The following is a 23,046-nucleotide window of genomic DNA, read 5'->3' on the forward strand; positions in this document are numbered from 1 at the left end:
ATATATATATATATATATATATATATATATAAAATCCAGATTCAGTTAATAATTAATTCTTGAAGCTCTATTCTTTTCTTTTCAAACTTCTGTTTCTTTTGAGGAAATAAAATGATTAAATTAATCATCAACATTGTTATAAAACTATCGACAATAAATTGCTATTCAAATAATAAAGTTGAAAATTTTAAAAATTGAGCATGAATTTAATCATGTGAAGATATATATATATATATCGTTGATTCACTAGAATTAATTACTTTTTCACCCCAAATTTCTTAATATATATCAAGTACGGATTTAAATAAAATTTCAAAAAAAAAAAAGGGGGCCCCAAATTACTTATTATTTATTAAAGCAAAAGATTGTATTTAGGATAACATGTTGAAACTTTACAAAATGTGGGGCATGTAGACACACACATATACACATATATTACCATATACATGTATTATATATATATATATATATATATATGTAATTAAGTAGAAGTTGTAGGTGCATGGTCTGTCTTTGTGTGGGATTGGCAAAAACATAGGATGCGACCAAAACATATAAACATGGGCTGCCCCTTCCACACTGATTCTTCTCAATAATTTGCTTCCACAAAGAGCAACCTTGTATATGTGTATATGCACATCACCTATCTTATAATTCACATACAAAAGTTGTGGGAACTTAATTATAATTTGGTCAAACTTCACTCCCTTTTTTCACAAAAAAAAAAAATAATATTAAAGATATTTTGACTTCCTGCCCTTCCAAAAAGTTTTAAGTTTACTTTCTCATTGGGTTTTGATCCGATTTCTCTTTCAGCTTCAATATTATACGTACCACTTAATGATCTAGCTCAAATTAGTAGTAGTGACATAATCGATTAGAACTAATTTATTCCTTGTGCTTATATGTATTGAAGTAAACAATATATTAGTAAACAAAATTGTTAATAATCTATATCACAGTATATTATAATTTCTCTTGTAATAATAGTGGGAGCAATTTTTGACAGCAAGAAATGGGCAGCAGGTATGGCTGAATATTAGAATGTATCGATGGCTCAAAATTTCTTTGATTTATTTATTTATTTATTGGTGTTCTGAGACAATGAATTGAGGCATGCAAAACGGCTACATTTTGTTGATATAAAGTGACATTCATGAGCACGAAAAAGCAGTAGAATTTATGAATGTGCACATGGAAGTTGCAGTCCGGGTTTTGTAAACAATTTGTTGTCATATATAATCATCCACTCCAGGTGCAGAGGGTCCCCTTACATCATGTGGATATGGTTTATTTGTCCATTCAATACTGTGAGCTAATTAAATTGGTTTGTTTCTTTGAGTAACATAAAATCCACTTATTTGATACACAATATTGCATTCAAGTGTGATCTTAAGAAATGATGCTATGCACTACTGCTCATGTATTAGCCTTCACATGCAGTTGGGAAAATTGGGCATTAATTCCTCTATAAATATGTGCACATGTACCGCCCTTATAATTCTTGTTTGCTTTGTTTTTACATAATTAAATAAATCATTCAAGTTGGAGATAAAATTTTGGAATTTGGTGTTTTTTTCACATTAGAATATGGTGACTTAAGACAAAACTTGGGCAAAATGCAACTATAATTTTGAAGGTGGCACTTTTTGATCCATTCTAATCTTGATGTTGTAATTGAGGACAATAATTTTAAAAAACGTAGTCCATTTCGTCTAATCTCTGTCAGAAAGTGGCAATTTATCTGGAAAAAAAAAATGGGGTTGTCATGTGCCAAGCATGCACATTTTGCGGCAGAAATAGGATCAACTGTGCTACCTTTTTTAAACTTGTCTTTAGTTACAAAATTAAAAAATTGAAAAATGCTATCACACGATAATTATAGGACAAAAAATATATTTTTTCCACTTATTTTCTGTCGACCATTTTATTGTAAAGACAACGACATCTTTAGGCCTGCATCAGTTAAAACAATTACTTGCTTTATAATTAATTAGTGTAACTAGATCTTGAAAGTGAAGAATATCATATAAGGGAAGTAAGGAATAGTGTGCTTATACATTATTATATATGGATAAGTAAAATTGAAGCTACTATATATAGGTGGTTTGCATTATTAAAATAAATAAATGGGCATTTGATTAAAATACTTAATAATATTGTAACTTTTAGTATAATCACGTTCTTGTATGATACACTCTGCATAAACTATAAACATGTCATGCATGCTTGTCTTAAAAAATCTCAGAATAATACTCTACTGTTAAATTTTTTAATGTTGCACAAAAATTACAAGTGATCAATGGCTTTATAAATTTGTTGTTATTTTGTTGTTTATTACCAACTAAATTAAGTTTAGTCGTGATGGACTTTTGTAGATAGAAGTGGGAAAGTATCATTGGATAACAAGACAATGTTCTAAAAAAGACATAATTATGGGATGCCATCATTTTACTTGTGTTTGGCACAAAGTACCAATGTTTCCACTTGTTACCTAAAAACAACAACAAAAAAAATAAAAAAAATCATGCATATGCCTGAATAAGGTGTGCAGGAGTAATCAGCTTGTAGAATCAATCTGGCACATATATATATATATATATATATATATATATGATTAATTACATTTAGCATTATCTGAAAATGTAATATTATATTTTTTTTTAAAATTATACTTACACCCTTTCCAAAAAAATTGGTTTACATCTGACCCCCTTTCATTAGAGTTCAGACAAAAATGATTTACATAAATTTTTAATTTTTTCGCTTATTTAATATTTTCAAAAATATTTTTGTAATTATAAATGAATAATATAATATATATATATATATATGGAGTGTAAGGTTAACATCATTACGTTTTTTTTCCTTATAAGTACAAAATTATTACATAGGAATATTAAATGAGGGGTAAAATTATAAATTTATGTATTTTTTTTGCTAACTTCAGTATTATTCGTCCAAACTCTAATGAAATGGGGTCAGGTAGGATTGTAAATGTCATTTAAAATTTTTTAAAAAAATATATAACTTTATATTTTGAGAGAGGGTCTAAATATGTGTGTGTATATACATACAAGCAACTACGTTTTTAACAATATTTGTTTGTTAAACAAGCCAAAGTCGCATTTTTATTTTGCTTTAAGTTGGCATTATTTGTACCCCACTCCCAACTGTACAAGTACAAGACGTGGATATTAAACAAAAACAAGAACCCAATCAAATCAAGGGAGAGATGATTTTGTCTTCAGATCTGCAATTGCAATAATTTTCTATTAGAACTTTCAAGAATTATCGGTTAGATTTGAATCTGTTTTCTCCTTCCATGAAAAATGTTTGCTCAACTCCATCTATGTTGACACTTAGTTAATTGTCTTTGTCTGTTTTGTTGAGACCAAACATGTTCATGGCCACACAATATTTAGATTCAGACTCATTGTAATTGCTAATACTCATATTTGGACTCAAACACATTGAAATAAGGTTTGAATATAAGTCGAATGTAGGCCCCTAAATACTCGTGGTATCGAATGAGTAAAATTTAATAAATTCCCTCTCAAAACAAATAAATCATAAATCTAGGCCCCTACAACTTCTATATATGTGGCCTTTAATTTGGTTGGTATGTGGGGAGCGATAAAGCCACGTTGTTAATCATCGTCACACATAACTTGTTACTGCATGATGTTTTGTTGAACTTATAATGTTTCAAAATAAGATTGAGAATTTATGATGTTGCAATTACAATTAAAATAAAAAAGGTCACGAATTACTTAAAAAAAAAATGGTACATTACATCAAGATAATAATACAAGTAGAAAAAGTTCTTATCCAAACCAATAAAAAGATCATTTGCTACATGACTAATTATTTTTTTTGAATTATACACCAACCATACTATAAATATAATATACTTATTATATAATTAATTCAAATCTAATCAGACTCAGTCTATATTAGAATTTCCCTTAAAATAAATACTTGGACAAAAATAGCCTGATACAAAAGGTAATTGCGTAAGATTTGTGGATTCAATTACAAGAGAAGGTAACAAACAATCTAACCCAAAAGAACTGTCAAACAGTGTTCTAATGTTTCTCCAGAGTCACATCACTTCCTACAACCAAAATGACAGCAACACATATACATATATAGTGTGTCTATTTTGCAATTTGGTGGTTTGTCCTAAAGCAAATATTACTGTCTACTGGCCTTGATGTTGCCCTCCACCTGTTTGTACAATGCCTTGAATTTATGTGAACTATAGCTGGACTTTACCGACACACATGATGCCCCCCCTCTCTCTCTTCAATAATATTGGGTGCGAGAATTCGGTAAAAGGGATAATTTTGTATGAACACTTTTGCATTGGACTTTGAATCCGTATCATCAAAATTTATGTATGGATTCTTGGTCCTTAGATTTTGTTTTCTATAATTGGTTGGATTAAATTCAAAATAATTGGAAGAAATAAGTCGTCATTGGATGTTTTTTCACTGAAAGGTATTAGAACATTATTTAACTTGCTCACTCTCATCCTCTAATTCACTCATAGAAAGTAACAAGTTTTATATTTTCACTTATGTTTTCGATGTCTTTGTCATAAATAGAATTCCTCAATATTTGGATCATTCGGAGAATATTAGGAAAAAAGAGAAAAAAATGTAAATGAATAACATTTGATGAGGAGACGCACATCTATAGACAAGCGCCCATGTGAAAATATTTACTTGTATGCATGTAACGTCCTTCCATCAAAAGTCCCGAACAAGAAAAAGAAGAGCTTGCGTGCCCGGAAATCGAGTAAAAGCCAATTAGAGAGGATATTAAAAGTGATAAAATGGGGCCTAATTGCGTAAAAAAGTGTGTGGTAGGACTAAACCAGAAAGAAAAAGTAATAAAAATGGGGCCTAATTGCATAAAGATGGGAGATAAGATGCAGATTGTGATTTTGTTTCTTAGTGAATTGGGAGCTTTAGACACTGACGTTCCCTCAAAGATTCGAACCCAATTTTGTGGGTTTCTTTCTACAAATAGTTGATTGTTTTTTCAAGTAACCAAATGGAGAAAATGGGAAGCCATCTTTATCTCCAAATCCACCAAAATTTTTAGTAGCTTGAGAAAAATCTAGCCCATTTATGACCCAAATGTGTTTTCTTTTTTCTTTTTAATTGTGTAACTTAGGTTGTTCTTTGAACAAATTAGTTTTTTTCCCCCGTAAAAACTTAACCTAACAATTAAAATCAAACCCACGTGTCTCTACATATAATATGGACTCGGATATGGGCCAAACAAACGGGGTTTGGGGATGGGCTAAACCGGGCTGATCCTCTGAGCCCATAATTCCAGCCCACCTCAAAACTTCCTGTTATTTCGTAAAATATCTTGAGTCCAAACCACCGAGTCGTGCTTCGAGAACACCAAGGCAGAGGAATTTGCAAAAACCATAATTTTTTTTCAAATGAATGAATGAAGATTTCAAGAATTGAGATGCGATGAATAAACAGTGTGCGTGGTGTGTGTGTGTAGTATACTCAAGCCTAGATATTAGGTTCTTGGAATACGTACAATACTTCTTCATAAAACAAGTAGTTTTATTTTGGGGAAAAAGAAAGAAAAAACAGCAGCACTACTTATTATACAAGAATTAGAAGGGCAAAACTCAAGGAAGCATAGACTAACACAACATATATCTTACATAACTACAAGGGCCACATCAAGAAGCTCACCGCGCGGAAAAGATCGGTTCACTGATTTGGGGTGAGAGAAGGGAAAGACGGTATCGATTGAAGTATCAGTTTTCTGCTGCTCCGGAGACCGGGGGACGTACCCACAACACCATGAGGAGGAGAAACTCTCTTCCCATTAGGAGACAATGATTTGATGCCACTGACTGGTGATCCTCCCTGAAGAAAGTCGGGCATTTCTTCTTCTCTAACAGTTTCAAAATGCTTATCAAACTTGGGTGGTGGTGGCAAGAATCTTGGCTTGCCGAAACCTTGGCCAGCATAGATACCGGATGAGGAGCCGATAGAAGGAAAAGAGGACCTTGGTGGTTTCTTCTTTGAGGAAAATGGGAGCTGAACTGATTGCCTGGCAGAACAATAACATAACAGAATTTGTGGTCAACACAAGGAGAAATGTTAATGAGCATGCAAAGTGAAGATACTACTGTTAGTGTTTTTGTACCTTCCAGCCCGTAAAGGTGTTGCCGGAGGCGCAGAATCAATGTTCTGCTCCAGGTCATTTTCGACTGCAGTGTTCTGGAAACTTGGGTCCAGCATGCTCTTTTCTGGCATATCTGTTTCATCTTCCTCGACTTCCACTTCCGTGCTTATTACACCCGATCCTGATTCAGAAATGTGAAGAGAATTTTAAAAATGGCTCAATCGGTAGTGACAAATTTCATAATTCTGTCTCTTGTTCTTTGAAAAATACATTGAATCGATTCCCATGTTAAATTTTATAAGCAGTAGTGACATATCTAAATGTATGCTCACCATCCTTTCTACCAAATGCATTTTTACACCCTTCACATCGGCAGTTAATGGAGCAGCCAACACCACCCTTCAAGAAGAGGCGAAAGTTCCCATCAGCTGACAAACTAAAGATAAAGCATATCCTAACAGAAAGATGAAAAGAAACCTGATAGCATTCACAGTATTTCTTGAGGCAACCAGATTTCTTGCAATTGCATCCTCTTTTATGCCGAGCGGAAGCAGGAGTTTTGCTGGAGTCGTCCTGCAAGGAACAATTAAACAGAATAACTAAATGCACATAATCATAAGTGAGCATAACGTAAGTCCAGAATCAGTTTCTAACCCCAGTTTCTGATAGAGAATCAGGGCCCCTGATCACTTTGGGAGCAAAAGCAAGAGGATTTCTTGACTCTATCTGTTTGCGTGTTGCGAGGACAGTGTCTTCATGGATGGGTTTGTTGAAGCAATCTATACAGGCGCACGGCTCCACACAGTACACCCCAGCAGCAAAGCACTCACAGTAACTGCATGCAAAAGCTACAGGTTATTCATATGTGTTTCTTGAGGCAATATATCAAGCAATAAAATAGGCCATCATATGCAATTATCACCAAACAGATTAGATGTCACATAGAATATACCAACTTGGTAAGACTGCAAAGTAAGAAAGTAGTCGAGCTCATAACTTAAGGAGGCTCCAATTGCAATGTGAAGGGACAAGATTTGTGCCATAGGAAGCTCCGAAGATAAAAGAACTTACAGTTTTAGGCATTTTGATTTCTTGCAGTTACACCGCTTACAGGCTTCACCCTCCCCAGATTGTTCCACCCTACGCCTGAAAAGTCAATTTGAAGTTGACAAGAATTATAGCAAAAACCAGATATTGTAATTAATCGGTTTAGGAAAAGAAAAACAAGAAGATGTACCTCTTCTTCTTTGGACTATTCTGATTGATCTCTTCATTCGCCATATATCCCGATGCCTGGCAATCTTCAACGGGCAGAAGAGCATTATCAATGCCATCAATTTCTCTGTCCGATGGGGCAACAGATAAAATGTTGTTCAACAGTTCTTGACCAGTAGTTGAAGGATGGAAATTGACCGATGTGCTAGGTCCAATCAATAGTCTTCCAGAAGCTGACGAATCATGGTTGACAATTTTGTAGTCCTTAGGAGTTGTTGCAAGAGCATTCAAGTGTAAGCCAATGCCAGGCAAAACACGACGTGAAGAATCATTTCCTGTTCTCATGGGAAGTAGTTTCTGGTCATTGGAGGAAGTGCTGCCATCAGATTGCAGCATTGCAGAAGAATCAGAGCCTGAATTCTCATCCATATGCTTTCTGCGGCCTCCTGCCATCTCAAAGACAAGACAGCGTCTTCTCATACCGCGGTAAAGACCAGAAAGATGCTACAAAAGCAGAGAATGGAAAACATTAATAAGAAATACAGATTTCGGGCACCAGGAGTAATCTATGCACAGACATACCCATGCAGAAACAGAAACAGATGCTTACAGGTCCTTCAGCAGTTACATACTAAAAGCAAATGGCAAAGAAAAGCATGTTATTTTATATTATATGCTTGGTACTGGATCCTTTATACTTAAAAAGTGAATTACAAATTTGACTATGCCTAATCTTATCATAATTTCATCTTCTTTTATTCCTCGGCTATCAAGCACCACGTCAAAGTAACTGCAATTCAATATTACCTCATAATCCATCTTTTCGAAGAACCAGCAATTATGTCATGGCTATCAGCAATTTCTGTTATCTCACTTCCTTCTCCAGGCTGGGTGGACAAGTGCTCTGGTTCACCTCCCTCTCCAGCTTGCTCACCAGGACCCGCTGCACAAAGAGAGTGCATATTCTGCATGTCATTCGGTATACTTGCGTAGAAACTCGTCCCAGGATCAGTTGATTTCTTGTAAGAATCTGTACCATTTGGTGATTCAAAAATTAACAGATTGGAGGCATCAGAAATCAAGTTCTCCCAGTCACACGATGAGACATCTTTATCTTGATCAACCTGGCTTACCCCCTCAATATTCACTTCACTTCCATATGAACCCCTTTGAGAGGCCTCTTGTACAAATGGCACAAGTGTTGAACTGTTGCACGCATAATCCGCCATGTGTTTGGCTTTAAGACCACAGCTAGGTCTTAAGCCGGAGTTGGGACTATTAAAATCATAACTCGGATCTTCTGCAGACTCAACTACAAGCTTTGAGCAATCATAAGATGGCCCACCAGCCACTTCACCATCAGATACCCTTTGGTTGAGATTTTCCCGCTCTTCATCCGATTGTTTACTAGACTCAATATTTACCTTATTTGTATCAATTGTGCTCCGTTCATCAGAAGAAAACTCGGGTTTTGATGGATCTGAAAGCTGATGCCTACAAGAAGATAAACAGTTTAACCAAGAATGCTAATAATTGATACCAGCCCCGGTAAAAGGTGTAACATTTGTGAAAGGTGGATCCATTACCTTCGAAGAAATCTAGATTCCCTGAGAGAACTAACATGGGGTGAAGTGAAAACAGATGGAAGAGTTGCAAAACTAAGAGGATTGATCGTCTGAGTGATGTGTATGGATTTAACTGGCTTGATGGGGGAAAGACTGTTGAGAAAGTTAAAGACAGGGGAGTCCTGCAATCAAAGAAGAAAAACTATCATCAAAGAGAGAAGAAAGTGCCAGACAAATTTACTATCAGTTCAAAGCAGAGGAAATCAATAAATTTGCATTAGCTAACAACTCAACAATAGCAAGATTGCATTCACCTGAGCGCAACAGCACAGAGGTAGATCTGCTGGCTACTTTATGCTCACGAATGATTTCAAAAATAGAAAATGACAGACTCAAAAGAAAGATTTTGAAGGCATAATTTGTGAAATGAAAGGAGCGCTGAAACTAGAGCAGATTTACAATGAAATACTATTAATTTCACCATGTCAGATAGACTGAAGCAAAAAAAAAATCCAACCAATAAAGGGAACACTACCATTGAGAAACTTCTCCATTTGACCAAAAAAATTAAGATAGATCTCACTTTTGGTGACAAAAAATGACATGCATAAATGAACTTACAATTCCACCATACTTACTGATTTACTAGACAAAGAAAATTCATAAACCAAAGTATACATTAAAAATAATTTTCACAGGGTTAAAGGATATCAAGAGAAAAAATTAACATAACAACTAAAAACCTAGATACCAGATCCTTCAGTAGCCAGACATAGCCAAGAAAAAAAGAAAGAAAGATAGATATGCATAAGCATGAAGTCCTAGAAGACGGAAAACCGTTCAAACTATGAGCATTCATCCAATTGCTCCATACTCTTTTCCCATTTTTTCCCAGTAATCAGAGAAAACACTTGAATGAATTTAACAAAAGTCAAGTCAAAACTTCACTTCAAAAACTGAGCAAGATTTTGCTGGAAATGACTTTTGTTCAGCAGATCAAAAAAGCACAAACCAAGATTCAATACACCTAGAGCCCAAAATAAAGAAACAAAAAGACATCCTTCACATAATTACGAAGAGCACCAGACATCCAAGATCAGTTCAGAAAGAGAAAAAAACACACACTTTACTGAAGCCACTCAAAACTCACTTTTCAAACCATTTCTGGCAGTCAAACAACCCAAATCAGCACAAGATAAGAAGAAAAGAGGGAAAAAAAAAAAAAACAATGCAGGGTCCCCAAAAGACCCATTAGAAAAATTAAACCAAGAACAACAAAGATGCAAACTTTGCGTGCAATAAACCAATCACCAACCTCAAATTTGCTTATAGAAGCTGCGATCTGGTTGTTCTTGCTCCTCTCGGGAGTATCCATCACTTCCCCTTCTTCTTGATTGCTCTCTTTTGCAGAAATCTCAAACCCCTCCCCCATCTCTTGTTTTTATGTATACGCCTATCTATCTCCCTATCCCTTCTCTCTTTGCTTTACACCACACCCTCCCCAGAGAGGAAGAAACAAAATGGTCAAATTCAAGAAGAAGCGGGAAACAGAGTGCCGAGGGCAGTGACTGAGAGAGGAGTGAAGATAAAAAAAGAATGGATTTTTCTTGTGCTGACAAAAGAAATGACCCCACCACCCACCAAAACACACACTACACACAGCTGTTGTCCATGTGTTGTTTTGTTGCGGGTGAAGTTATATGCAAAGCCAAAGGAGGCAACGTTAAAAAAGAGGGTTGGGAGGGAAACTAAAGAAGATAAATGTTTTAACAAAATGGTCCTTCCCTTTTACAGAAATTCTATATTCGCCCCTCTTACTTCTTGATTTTGTCATTTTCACCACACTATGTTTATTATTCAATCATACGGGATTCCATGTGACTTTGTCAATTGAAATCCATTCAGTTTCCACGAATTTCTGCTAATCAGATTTTATTTTTGGATTTCAGTTATGAATTTTTGTTGGCGAGTCGGTTTTTATGCAGACTGAATATCTTTTTATTTATTGTGGTGTAATTTTCATTTAAGAAAATATTTGGTCAGTCAATCACTGGCTTAGATGCTATTAAATTTTGTTTTAATGCCATTATCTGACAATTAATGTATTACAGGATTTAATCATATATTTATTATTTGGGTATAGGCTGATTTGTCTCACTATGATTGTAGATTGTGAATTTATTTTGTGATTATCATAATTCTTTTTTCTTCGATATAATGAGATTCAATCTGGAACTCAATCAATTAGTTGATAATTCAGATATTTTATTTTTGATATATGTATTTTATAGCATACCTTTGTTATATTTCAAATGTTCAATCATTGGGTTATATAATGGCAATTCGATAATTATGAAAAAAATATATACGTTCAATAACATATTGTAAAATATAATATTGTTGATTATAATCTCGATCAAAATATTACGAATTTAAATATTAAATAATATGTTACATTTATAGCTAGAGGGTGTTCGATTACATGTATTTAAAACGTTTGACGAGCTTGTACATCTTATAATGTATTTTTAAGAGATAGGTTTTATTTTAAAAATATATAAACCCTCAAAATTATGAAATTTATAAGATGTGAATAATTTATAATTTGGGTCAAGAAAATGGATAGTCCAAGATGCGGACGGAAGCGGGCGACCCGGGAACATCCGAGACAGGCAGGGGCTACAGCTACAGTAGTCAGTAGCATTCATGTTTAGGCGCGGCACCGAATTTAAAAGGGTGGACCTGGACCATCCATACATCGATGGGTCCCACTCTCGCACGGTCCCTCGACATAGCCATGATTATGATAATCAACGGTGCTCATTTCTTGAATGCATCATCACATTTTCTCGTGAACATACAAATTTATTATCACACCTCTGATCTCACATTTCACTCAATACACTGAAAAATATGTTAACTGTAATTCCAACATAATTTTTTATTTAATTTGAATGATAAAAAATTTGGGTTAAGTTATTACTATTAGTATTTAGAAAATTGAAAATATTATTATATGAAATTTTATTATATGCAATTAGTATAAAATTATATTGTAGTAAAATAGAAAAAAAAAACGTTGGAGCTTATTACATATGGTTGGTGACCACGACATAAAAATTATAAGAATAAGTATTTTTTATTGCGACCGAATAAAATAATACAAAAACTTATATATTGGCCATGATTAATTAATATTTACCATTATTTTGATTATTGCTAAAATATTTGCTACGAGTTTTAGTTATAGCTAGTGTTTTAGCCTTGTCTGCAAAAGCGAAAGATAAAGCCATTGTGTCCATAGTTAAATAAAACGCAAATGTTATGGTCAAAATTTTTGCCGTGATTTTCAGTTATAGTTAGTGTTTTACACCATTACTTGCAAAAATAACAGATAATAGTCATTGTGCCTGTAGTTAAACAAAAACCGACGATTATGCAAAATATTTGCATAATTTTTAATTATAGCTAGTGTTTTACCCTTGTTTGCAAAAGTAACAAATAATAATCATTTTATCCGTAGTTAATTAGTATTTACTATAATTTTTTAATTTTAACCTTGATATATATACCATAACAAAAGTCATATTCTTTTTTTTCCTAATGATAGTATCTTTTATTATAGCAGCCAGACTTTTTTTTTTTTTTTTTTTTTTTATAATTGTCATTTGATTTTGCAGTAACCTACCTACCTTATATTTGTTGTGATGTTATTTATTTAAGTAAAATGTGAATCGACTTTAGAAAAAAAAAAGGTGATATTTAGTTGTTTGTATGATGTGGTCAACATGTGAAGTCATAATCAAGGGTGGCAACAATTGGAAAAATTATGTCCCTAACCACTCTTTTTTTTTGGATCAAACATTTGTGTTCTTCCATATGCTCATCTACCTTTTAATTTGTTATATAATTTCTTAATTTGCTAATTGTGTTTGCACAATTATTTTGTTCATGTAACAATCATTTGGGTAATTAATAATTTGTAATAACCCACTAAGACATCTTGATGATGATGATAACCAATTATTGAATTTTACATACCAAATCTAGCTAGCTAGGTTAAAACTCCCAAAAAATTTATAAGGGTTTTGTATCTTTTATAAATCATCTGATTATTATGATAATATAACGCTCTATTACACCTAATCTAATTGAATAAAATATAAATGATTGATATTTTTTAAGAGCAGATCGATAACTATACTATTATACTAAAATATAAATTAATAATTTGATTATACCCTTTAACAACTTTTACATGAAAAAATAAAAACATACTTATAACATATTAAAATTTTAATTTGTAAACATTAAATTGAAATCTATTTATTAGTTTTTGGAGTTGGGGCAGTCAGAAATCCTACCCAAAGGTTGGACCCATATAAGTAAATTTGGATGTTTTGATGAGTCAGCTTGACATGTGTAAGTTGGTTGCCATGTCTCCATCATGATCTCATCATTGTTAATTTATTCTGTCTTTTTTCCCCCTTTGATTTTGTAGGCGTTAGGTTTTGAAACTACATCTACATGCACTCTAATAAAATATTATTAATTTTCTAAAAGAAATTAATCGCACAAGAATTAGAAACCCTAGCTGATAAAATGAACTTTGGGGCAATTAATTTTAAAGAGATTAGGTATAACTTATTTTGTTTTTTTGTAGTTATATCGATCTATTATTTAATTTATTGAGATATTGATATAATTATCTAATTATAATTTAAAAAAGCAAACTAATAATATGTTTATGGTATATAAATAATTTAGAAAAATAGGAAAAAAGTCCAGTCGGGTGGAATTTTTTAATTCGATCTAGCTTACTTACAAGTAGTAATTATATATAGTTCAAATTAAATATTTTTCTATCAACAAAAACTTTTAATTAATTAGCGTAAAAAGTTATTGTATTAACGGAATAACAGGTACAATTTACATTGTACCAATATAGATTAAGATAATCAATGATGTCTTAACTTAATGATTGCGGCTAAAGATGAGGTTCTATGAACAAATTCAAGATTATGTGTTTAAGTTCCATAGATCGTGTGAATATTTATCTTATATTATGTAAGTTGTTGTAATTTATTTATTGTTGTTGGTTATATAAGATATTGTTATCGAAATTAAGTTATTATAATTTATATATGATTATTAATAAATAAATATATATATAGAGAGAGAGAGTAAGATATGAGGTATTAACCAGCTTTTGATTTTTTCCTTAAACCTTTGCATTTTACCAAATTATTGCAAGTAATATGGTTACCTGCTTTGTTGGTGGTCCCTTCGCATAAAGGTCTTCTAATCACGTGACGTTTCCCCCTCCTCCTCCACTACACTCCACTCCTAAAGTACACACAAATTTTTTCATAACATTGATAAACATTTCTCGTTTTCTATGTACTTTCCCACCTTCCCACATTCTTTCAGACATCAACTTCATGTGTTATGATAGTGTCCATGCATGCGTGCTCTACCACGTGACAACCCTCTCATAATCTGAATTCTTCGCCATAATTATTGAAAAAATAAAAGTACGTAAAGGGATTTTTTTGAATATATATATATATATATATATATTTTTGGTGCCGTTTGATATATTGTAAACAAAACTAGTATAAAATAATAAAAATAAAAGATTATTTATTCGTAAAGTACAGGAAAACGAACGGGCACTACTACCAAATTAAGTTTACATGTCGATGAATTCTTTTAATAAGATAATCTAGAACTGGAAAAAAAACGTCCTTACTCTCCAAGACTTTTGGTAGAGATCAGATTCCCATTTCATTGTATATTATTAAAAACATCGAAGTTGACTAAACTCGTAACAACACTAGATTTAATAAAGTTCAGTCTAATTACAGGTCGCAACGGGACAAAACAAGAGTCGGTAGAGGTATAAAATTATTTTAAGTGTATGTTTTTGGTTGTAGTGTGGTATTCATGAGTCCAAGGCGTAAGTGGACAGCTTTGTTGCATATTTTTGCAGTTCGACAAGGCTGGGAAAATGGGCTTTTTGTCTCTCATTCATTGTTTCATGGGAAATGGAGATAAATATGTGTTTGTTGTAATAGGGCTTGTCCAAACATAAGATTCCTAACTTAGTCAACAAATTTTGTCCTAATGTTGCATTTTTCTACTTGTCCAAATTGATTCATTTTGATTCAACTTTGAAAACCTAATGATGGTACTTGTGATTGGTTTTAATTTGATCTGGGATTGCATCATTATAAGTCAATTGCATAGTTAAGCTTGACTTCGAGATTATAATCTAAGTCAAATAATAAACTTTTACAGGCCATCGTAATTCTTAAAAATATTTACGGTATTTAGTTCTTGGATTTTAGAGAGAAAGGTTAAAATAAATAATTTCCTGACTTTAATCATTGTACTTTGCATTTAATTTTATTTAATATTTTTTTCTTCACCCAAATATTAATTAAGCCATACGTCGCATAATTAACATATTATTTCCTTTGATTTCATGAGTTAGCAGGTGTTTAGTCATGATTCAAAAATATTCCATTAAATAAAAAAAGTCGAAGTTACATTACATTTAAATTAGTAAAACACTTTTTATATACTTTTAATATTTCATATATTACCATTGTACAAAACATATTGCAGGACATAAACTTTGGATTGCGGAGATATATAGAAACTCAATAATAAAATTGGAATTTAATCTATAACTTTGACTTATTACTAATGTCTTACTCATTACAGAGCATAAGGAGTGCTTTGAGAATGTGGACGAAAATTGTAAGATAGTCCAATTTTAGGGAGAGGGTCAATCACCAAATTCTGTCCTGCTGCTGCATTTTCCTGTTTGTCTTGACTCCCAACTGTAATATAATTAAATTAAATTAATCGTTGCATGAATATTATCGTATATGGTTCATTGTGCAGATCCATGCAGTCGTATTGCCAACGTTCACGTGATTATACGTCTGTAGATGATCAAGGATGCATATATAGACTTCTTTTTCTTGTCAAAAAATGTATATTTGAGTATTTTTGAAATATATTAGAATTCGTGGTCGAGTTCTACTAGAAGATTTGATGATGAGCTTTGTCTTTATGGATTGTAATGAGACGTATAATCTGATTATGGATTACATTAAAAATACGTAATTTGAAAATTCAATTGCGCCTTGTGCAAGAATGGAATGCGTGGAACAACATTGAGATGATCTCGATTAGAATTCTTCAATGTTTATTTTAGCAATGTCGTAGGAGAGAAAGTATGGAGGCTGAATGTTCGTGTATCAAAAATTGTACTTAAGGCATGTATTGAGAGCTAACTAGTATATATTTACAGACGATATTCTTGAATTGCAAGATTTGACGTCAGCCATTGATCCATGAAAGATCGGATGATCATTATGAGTCCATACATATCTGAAGTCAAATCAGGGTAGGATAAGATCGATACAACCCTATCAAAATAAGCACAGGATTTGTCATCATTTGTGAGGATATTGAGAAGTTTGAAGGCATTTATATAAATTTCATACACCATTATGTAGCTACCCCCCTGGAGTTTTTGAATAATATTGAATTGCGACATACTATCGTGAATAATAAATCAAACATAACGTGGGTTCGAAGTTTTCGTCAATTACGACTGTAATTGCTATGTAACTATTTATGTACAATAATTATGCCATTTTAAAGCAATAAAAGAATATTTATTAAATATATACATTACAAAAACAATAATTTTTTTTCATTTTTAGGGACACTATTTACTTTTTAATTATTTTTCCTTTTCCTTCTAATAATACATATACAAGAACAACATTTTCCAACTTCCGAAATTCTAATTCAAATCAAGTTTGGTTGGATCTGAATCAAGTATATGATAAATGTAATTATACTTATCGTAATGAAAGTGATCAATTATATAAAAAATATATTTATAATTGATTTAATTCGATCGAATCAGACTTGAATAATAATTTTCCAACATATTCAGCCAACAATACTTGTGATTGGATGGTTTTCCCTTTCATCACTGCTCTTCCTGCACCTCATCAACATCAGCCATTTAATATTCAACTACCAAATGCTGTAGTAGATAGATATTTCTCAAGTAAAATGGTTAAGTTCATATCATTATTTCAATTTCAATAAACTATGTATTAAGTACAAAATAATTATGCCACTAACATATATCAAAGTATCAAATATTTTCGATGAATAACGTATAATTATAATTCTTCGTTGGAAAATTCTTGTCCAAATAAAAGTCTGATCAAATCGAATTAATAATGCAACAGACGCAATGTATTTGTATAATATTTGCTATATGAGTAGATGTAAAAATATTTTCAATCCAAAATGTGAAATGAAATATATTTTTGATTTTTTAAAAAGATAAACATTAAAAATTCGAAACAACTGAGCTATTGGAAATCTTTATCTGTTCAAAGCTGACTCCAGATATAGTCAATAAAACATTTTATTAACAAAATCCAACATATTAATTAAAAGTCCCAATATTAATTTAATTTTTTATTTACACTATTATTGTCCGGGTTGAGTTGAGAGATCCGAATTGAAACATGCAACCCGGTCAAATGCGATGCGGGATGCCCAGGATCCACCCACTACTTCACTGCTTGCAGATTTTTAGCGCTGTTCTTCTTTACTTCTTTTCCCTTTTTCTTTGAAATTGGAGATTTTTCATTAATTTTTTCCTCCTTCTCATGGCTGTATAAAAAGTTATAGTAGATGCGTTGTCTGAAACTGTGCGCATATATATAAATACACGTATCGATATACTTATACTTACATGTATATCCATTCATCACAACGGCCACACCATCATGGTTTAATGGGTCGTGTTCTCTGATTATAAAAGAACATTAGTTTTCGAGTTTTTTTAAATAACTTTTTGTTGGGCTTTCTCACAATTCAGTTGTTCAGAAAAGGAGATAACTGAAAATCCGCATAGAAAATGAACTACAACAATGAGAAGTGAGTTTCTTGAATCTCCACTTAATTTTTCCTTTGTTTTAGATTAGTGGGTAGTTTTGGTTTGCATTTCCTTATCGATCCTTTTCTTTTTTGGGAGTACTGCTGCCCATTTGTTGCAGATTAAGCTTATGGTGGGTTGTTGAGATTAGAAATGCTTAATTTGTATGATATTTTTTGTGGGTTAGCTTTTTTGATCTGCTTTAATGATGCCAGAAAATTGGTGTGATAATGAGGATTTTTTGTAAGTTTTTATCGGCCAATGCCTCTTGGGTTCTGTTCTTTTTTGACAATTTTATTGAGCATTGCACGTATTATTGATTCATTGCCAGAAATGTAAAGGATCATGTTAGTGTTTTTGAGTTAAGTGTCTATGGAGGATTAGTTAGTCATAATTTTCAAGGCAAGTTATTTGATATTTTGCTTGGTTCTGCTGTCTTTTACACTTTGCTTAGCAAGTTTTCTGATTAATCTGGTCAATGATGAACCTTTTGGTTATTTTTCTTGCAAATAGAGGGCTTTGGAGATCTGAACTTATTTTACATTGAACCGGCCTTCGGCTTCTTGAGAATTGTATTTTTGTGGTTTCATGTTGACTTTATGATTTTGGGCATACAATACATTAATTTTTATCTCTGGACCAGTAACCGTGACATGTGGGATTGGCAAGGCCAGGACTATGATCTTGAAGATAATGCCAGCACAGGTGAGTTTGTCTTGCTTTAGTTTTATAGCTCCTATCCCTGATAGAAAGCTGTTAACTGAGGCATTGATTGTGTAGCTTGTCTTACTAATGTTGGCAGACATATCCAAATGCCTGTTGAATGGAGTGAACCAAAATGAAGACCATCTTTCTTGTGCGTTCGATAGTGCAACTACACCAGTCAAGGCTTGTGGGGATTTAGCTTACCATGTAACCAACAGTGGTAGGATGCAACTTTCTTGTACATTTGTTTTCTCCTTCTTTACCCTGGTCTCCATTGGACATAGCTTATTTCTGTATTTTCTCTCTCGATGTTTGAATGCAATACCTTTTCAAGTTAGCTATTTTTGTTGGAAGTAACTTTTGTATGTGCATGTGAGACATCATGTAGCTTTGTAATGGTAGCAAGGTTTAGCACTAAAATGCTAATTATGCATTGGGTCTTGTAATTCATAACCCCTACACCTTTACTGGCTTTAGAAGATCATTTTCTTTCTAATGCATTGTCTACACACTATGCTTATTCCCTCACCCAAATTCCAGATTTCATTGGCTGAATGGTTCATGTTTTATCTGGATATCAAATGTGTTACATGCATATGAAATTGCATGAAAGACCATGTCCAACAAAACCAGAAAGGGTTAATTAAGCACCAGCTAATATGCATTTCTAAATGAACTGCAGAAGTTGAGCCTTCCTATCAAGTAAAAAGGCGTCGGATGCTACACTTTGAGTCTGAAGTCCTGGATGCGCCTCTTTGCGATGATGAGATCTTTTTAAGATCTAAGGTTGATGCCAATTCATGCTATTCTTTTGGAGTTGCCATGCCTTAGGCTATGTGATTCTGGTACAACCACATATACCGCCAGCAGTGATGTTGACTAACATCTGAATTTGTTTTACTACACCTTCCAAATGCTCTATAAAAAGTGAATGACCTTCCTTTGAAGCATATTTAGTTTATTTGGCCATTCGTAGATTTGTTATCCCTTCTGGAAAAGATGATAATTACATATTTGAATTGAACTTTACATAGAAAAATCTGTATGTCAAAATTGAGTTAACGCTCTGGTGCTTCAAACAATCAGTTTTCTTGTCGAAGAGTTGTTCTATAGCCTTATTTATATTGCTTTGTAATCACTAAATCTGCTGTTGTTTGGTGTTCAGGAGACACAGGATTCCCTTGATGATACTTTCTCTGAAATTTCAGAGTGGGTTGCTGGATTTTCAGGTTTGTTTCCCTCAAAGTATTTGTTTGAAGGTAGAGAGGAATTGAATTGATGTACAGAATATATAGTAATAATTCCCGGTATTGCAGAAGGCACTTCTGCATCCAGCAATGAGTACTTGGACCCATCATCTGAAGGATGGATTGTTGATTGCTTTAATGAGGCTGAGATGCATGTCACAACTGAAGAAATGTATGTTTGCTTAATCTTTATCTTTGAGTTCACCAAAATAATATTTCTGATTCAGCTTTCGTGTGATATATAGGATGCCCGGATCATCTGATGTTCAAGTCGATATTTCAGGTACCCAAAAGTTTTCGGTCCGTTAATTATTGCTGAACATTGTTATAACAGCAGCGTTTTTATGTTGCATGCTTTATTTTCCAGCAATTTGCCTCCCCATCTTAATATGGATAATGTTCTATTGCAGAGCTTTGCAACACTCCTCCTGAATATGATGTTAAGGCAGTAGAAAAACATCCTGTTCGTACTCAACGAAATGTTGTTTTCAAAGGTAGTTATTCCATATAGTAATTTGTCATTTAATTATGATAACCAAGTGCCATATGGCCCTTAAGGCTCATTCTTTAACTGCTGGAAATGTCCCATTTCCTACCCTGGTTTTCTTTGGCCAAACAGGTAGAAAGTCGTATATGCGCACACCTCCTAAACTACCCTCTTCCGTTGTCTACCCATTCACCTTCATCAAACCATGTGGTGTCCATGGCGATGTGACTCTGAAGGACATAAACCAACGGCTGCATACTCCACCAAAATCGAAGCAAAACGAGCAAGACCCTACTGCTTCTTACCCCACATCAGCATTTTCTGGGAAGCCCGTTGTTGGGAAAACTAAAATCCGCACAGAAGGTGGAGAAGGCAGCATTACTATTGTTAGGACCAAAGGTTAATGTACCTTTCTCCTACTCTTTGATGCCTGTTTCTGCTACCCACTGGAAGAAGCTATAACAGAAGCTAACTTTAAAGTTAACATTATGCATAGAGTTCATAATACAGCATATGAATGCACCTGCAAATTGTCTGTCTAGTGTAGCTGTCTTTACATATGATCGATGATTTAGTAGTGTTTAAGGATCTTCGCTCTTTAGAGGAAACGTTCGTACTTTCTACTGTGAAAAACATGTGTTTAGTTCGTATTTATCGTCACTTGTGTGATCCCTTTGTACTTAATTGTGGAACTTTAACATTGAAACCTTATTACTTCCTTAATTTCTCTATTCCAACCTTATTAGTTTTTGTTTCAAGAGCTTCCAGAAAAGGCTGGAAATATTTGCAAAGTTCGATTTTTTGGTAATGCAATGGAGATATTATTGTTTGGCGTCCCTGCAGCAAAATGATTTTGCGCCATGGTTCATTCTTTCTCTTTAATTTTAACTAGTTTTCATCTCTAATTTAGAGGTAAATGTGACAACTTTCCTCTTCACATTGTTGCAAGTTTAATGCTTTGACCACTGAACAATTTCTTTCCCAATTTTTTAAAAAGTAAAAGCAATCAATTATTATTTATTGAATAAATTAGTTCAATAATTAATATTAAATAATAATAATCGGCAACTATAATAATTATATATTAGTCATTAATATCACATTAAATAGAATAATAGATACTATTAAAGTAAAACAACATTTTTTATTATTATTATTTAAATAAAACAAAATCTACTATTAAAATGGAACAATATTTTCATATGTTAGTGGGGTTCGAACATATAATCTTAACATATGAGGTCTCAATTTTATCAATTAAGATAGGTCTCACCGACCAAATCCTTCCCCCAATGGGGAATGAAGAAATTAGGGTTGGACTGGGTGAGCGGTATTGTTGGGAGTATGAACCCCATGTTCAGAGCCCACCTTGCAATTGCACATAATACATTTTCCCTAGGGTCACGAATAATCAGGGTTGTTAACGGGTAGGATTTGAAAAATATGGATTCATCTACCAGAATTTGAATTTGCTCCCAGTTGGATTCTTTGCAAGTTAAACAAATCCATAATTGCATCCAACCCAAATTAGGGTTTTTTTTTCCTTTCTTTTTTCCGATTATAACATGATTAAGGTTTTTACTTGTAGTTGTTTGAATTTCAACCTAATCACCACTCAATTAAGTGAAAAAAAATACTAAATGATATAGGATTAGTTTGGTCTCAATAGCGAGATTTTTACTGTATTGAGTTGACATGATTCACCATATTTTTCCAACTTAAATAGTATAAAATAAATTTAAAAATAAAAAGAAGTAGAATTTAATATCAAAATCTATATAAAATTAACTAATTAAAATATATTTTTATTTAATACCAAAATCTATAAAAAATTGAAATACATATTTTCTACTTAAAATTAAAAACATAAACAAAGAGGATGGTGTTTGGTAAGTGTAAGAGGTGGGTCAATTACAAATTGGGCGTATGACAAATTCTTGGTATGCATGACTTAATAAATTTCTTTAATGTCAACAATGTGATGTAACATTATTATACTTTAATTCCAACAGGAAAACTTATGGTGGCAAAAGACAAATGAGTTTCACATGTTCACAAACTAGTTTTACCTAAGCCCCTCCTCCCCCTTGTCCTAATTAATTCACAACTATATATGGACTTATACTAATTATTCCATATTATTTTTATTTTTTAGTTCAAACATAAAACTCAATAATAATTTATTAAATTTAAATAATAATGTATCTGGCTTGATTTCTGTAATTGCATGAAAAATATTACTATAAGTTTATCTTAATTGATTAGTTTCAATTTTTTTAACAAATTATTTCTATTAACAAAGAATAATTCGTACGATAACAATATTTTATTCTCATCTTGATGTGTGTAATTTAATTTTAAATTGTGTTTACGTGAAATATGCTTTTCAAATGATTTGAGTATGCCCAAAAAAATAAGTCAGTTCACAAAATTGAGGTCCTTAAATATTTATAAACAGTTAATTAATAATTAATAATTGTTTCCTTATATATAATATGTTAATATTATTTTATATTCGATCACTTTACTACACTATAATTTATTATTGTTCAGTGAAAATGAATGATGATGAGCTTTATAAATTAAATAAATTTAAAATTCATGAAAATTGGAAAGCATAGCAGACTCAAATTATTAATCCATAAATAAAAACCTGATCAAATTCTTGTTAAGTAA

General features: G+C 32.6%; 2 protein-coding genes and 1 long non-coding RNA gene across 3 annotated transcripts; 2 read left to right on the forward strand and 1 right to left on the reverse strand.

Annotated features, from left to right (window-relative positions):
- LOC105171312 (protein tesmin/TSO1-like CXC 2) lies at nucleotides 5,636–10,608 on the reverse strand. The gene is given in 11 exon segments (XM_011092382.2): nucleotides 5,636–6,093; nucleotides 6,190–6,349; nucleotides 6,501–6,567; nucleotides 6,646–6,741; nucleotides 6,823–7,003; nucleotides 7,240–7,314; nucleotides 7,406–7,887; nucleotides 8,191–8,202; nucleotides 8,205–8,877; nucleotides 8,970–9,130; nucleotides 10,264–10,608. Coding segments are annotated over 11 exon segments (2,370 nt in total). The 5' UTR covers nucleotides 10,381–10,608; the 3' UTR covers nucleotides 5,636–5,747.
- Nucleotides 17,564–18,856, forward strand: LOC105171313. The gene is made up of 3 exons (XR_848570.2): nucleotides 17,564–17,933; nucleotides 18,575–18,636; nucleotides 18,734–18,856. It is a non-coding gene; the product is annotated as an uncharacterized LOC105171313 (long non-coding RNA).
- LOC105171573 (protein XRI1-like) lies at nucleotides 19,322–21,093 on the forward strand. Its single transcript, XM_020697190.1, has 6 exons — nucleotides 19,322–19,422; nucleotides 19,802–19,865; nucleotides 19,953–20,055; nucleotides 20,129–20,166; nucleotides 20,294–20,377; nucleotides 20,503–21,093. Exons 1-6 carry the CDS (start codon nucleotides 19,354–19,356, stop codon nucleotides 20,772–20,774), a joined length of 630 nt encoding a protein of 209 aa, XP_020552849.1. The 5' UTR covers nucleotides 19,322–19,353; the 3' UTR covers nucleotides 20,775–21,093.

The sequence above is a fragment of the Sesamum indicum genome, linkage group LG10, assembly GCF_000512975.1.
Source record: "Sesamum indicum cultivar Zhongzhi No. 13 linkage group LG10, S_indicum_v1.0, whole genome shotgun sequence".
Taxonomy (NCBI): Eukaryota; Viridiplantae; Streptophyta; class Magnoliopsida; order Lamiales; family Pedaliaceae; genus Sesamum; species Sesamum indicum.

Excerpts from the sequence above, each read along its gene's own strand:
- LOC105171573 (XM_020697190.1), top strand. The coding sequence starts at position 19,354 with ATGCTACACTTTGAGTCTGAAGTCCTGGATGCGCCTCTTTGCGATGAT. Across the intron at positions 19,866-19,952 it reads GTGGGTTGCTGGATTTTCAG|AAGGCACTTCTGCATCCAGC; the intron begins GTTTGTTTCCCT and ends CCGGTATTGCAG. Across the intron at positions 20,167-20,293 it reads TGTTCAAGTCGATATTTCAG|AGCTTTGCAACACTCCTCCT; the intron begins GTACCCAAAAGT and ends GTTCTATTGCAG.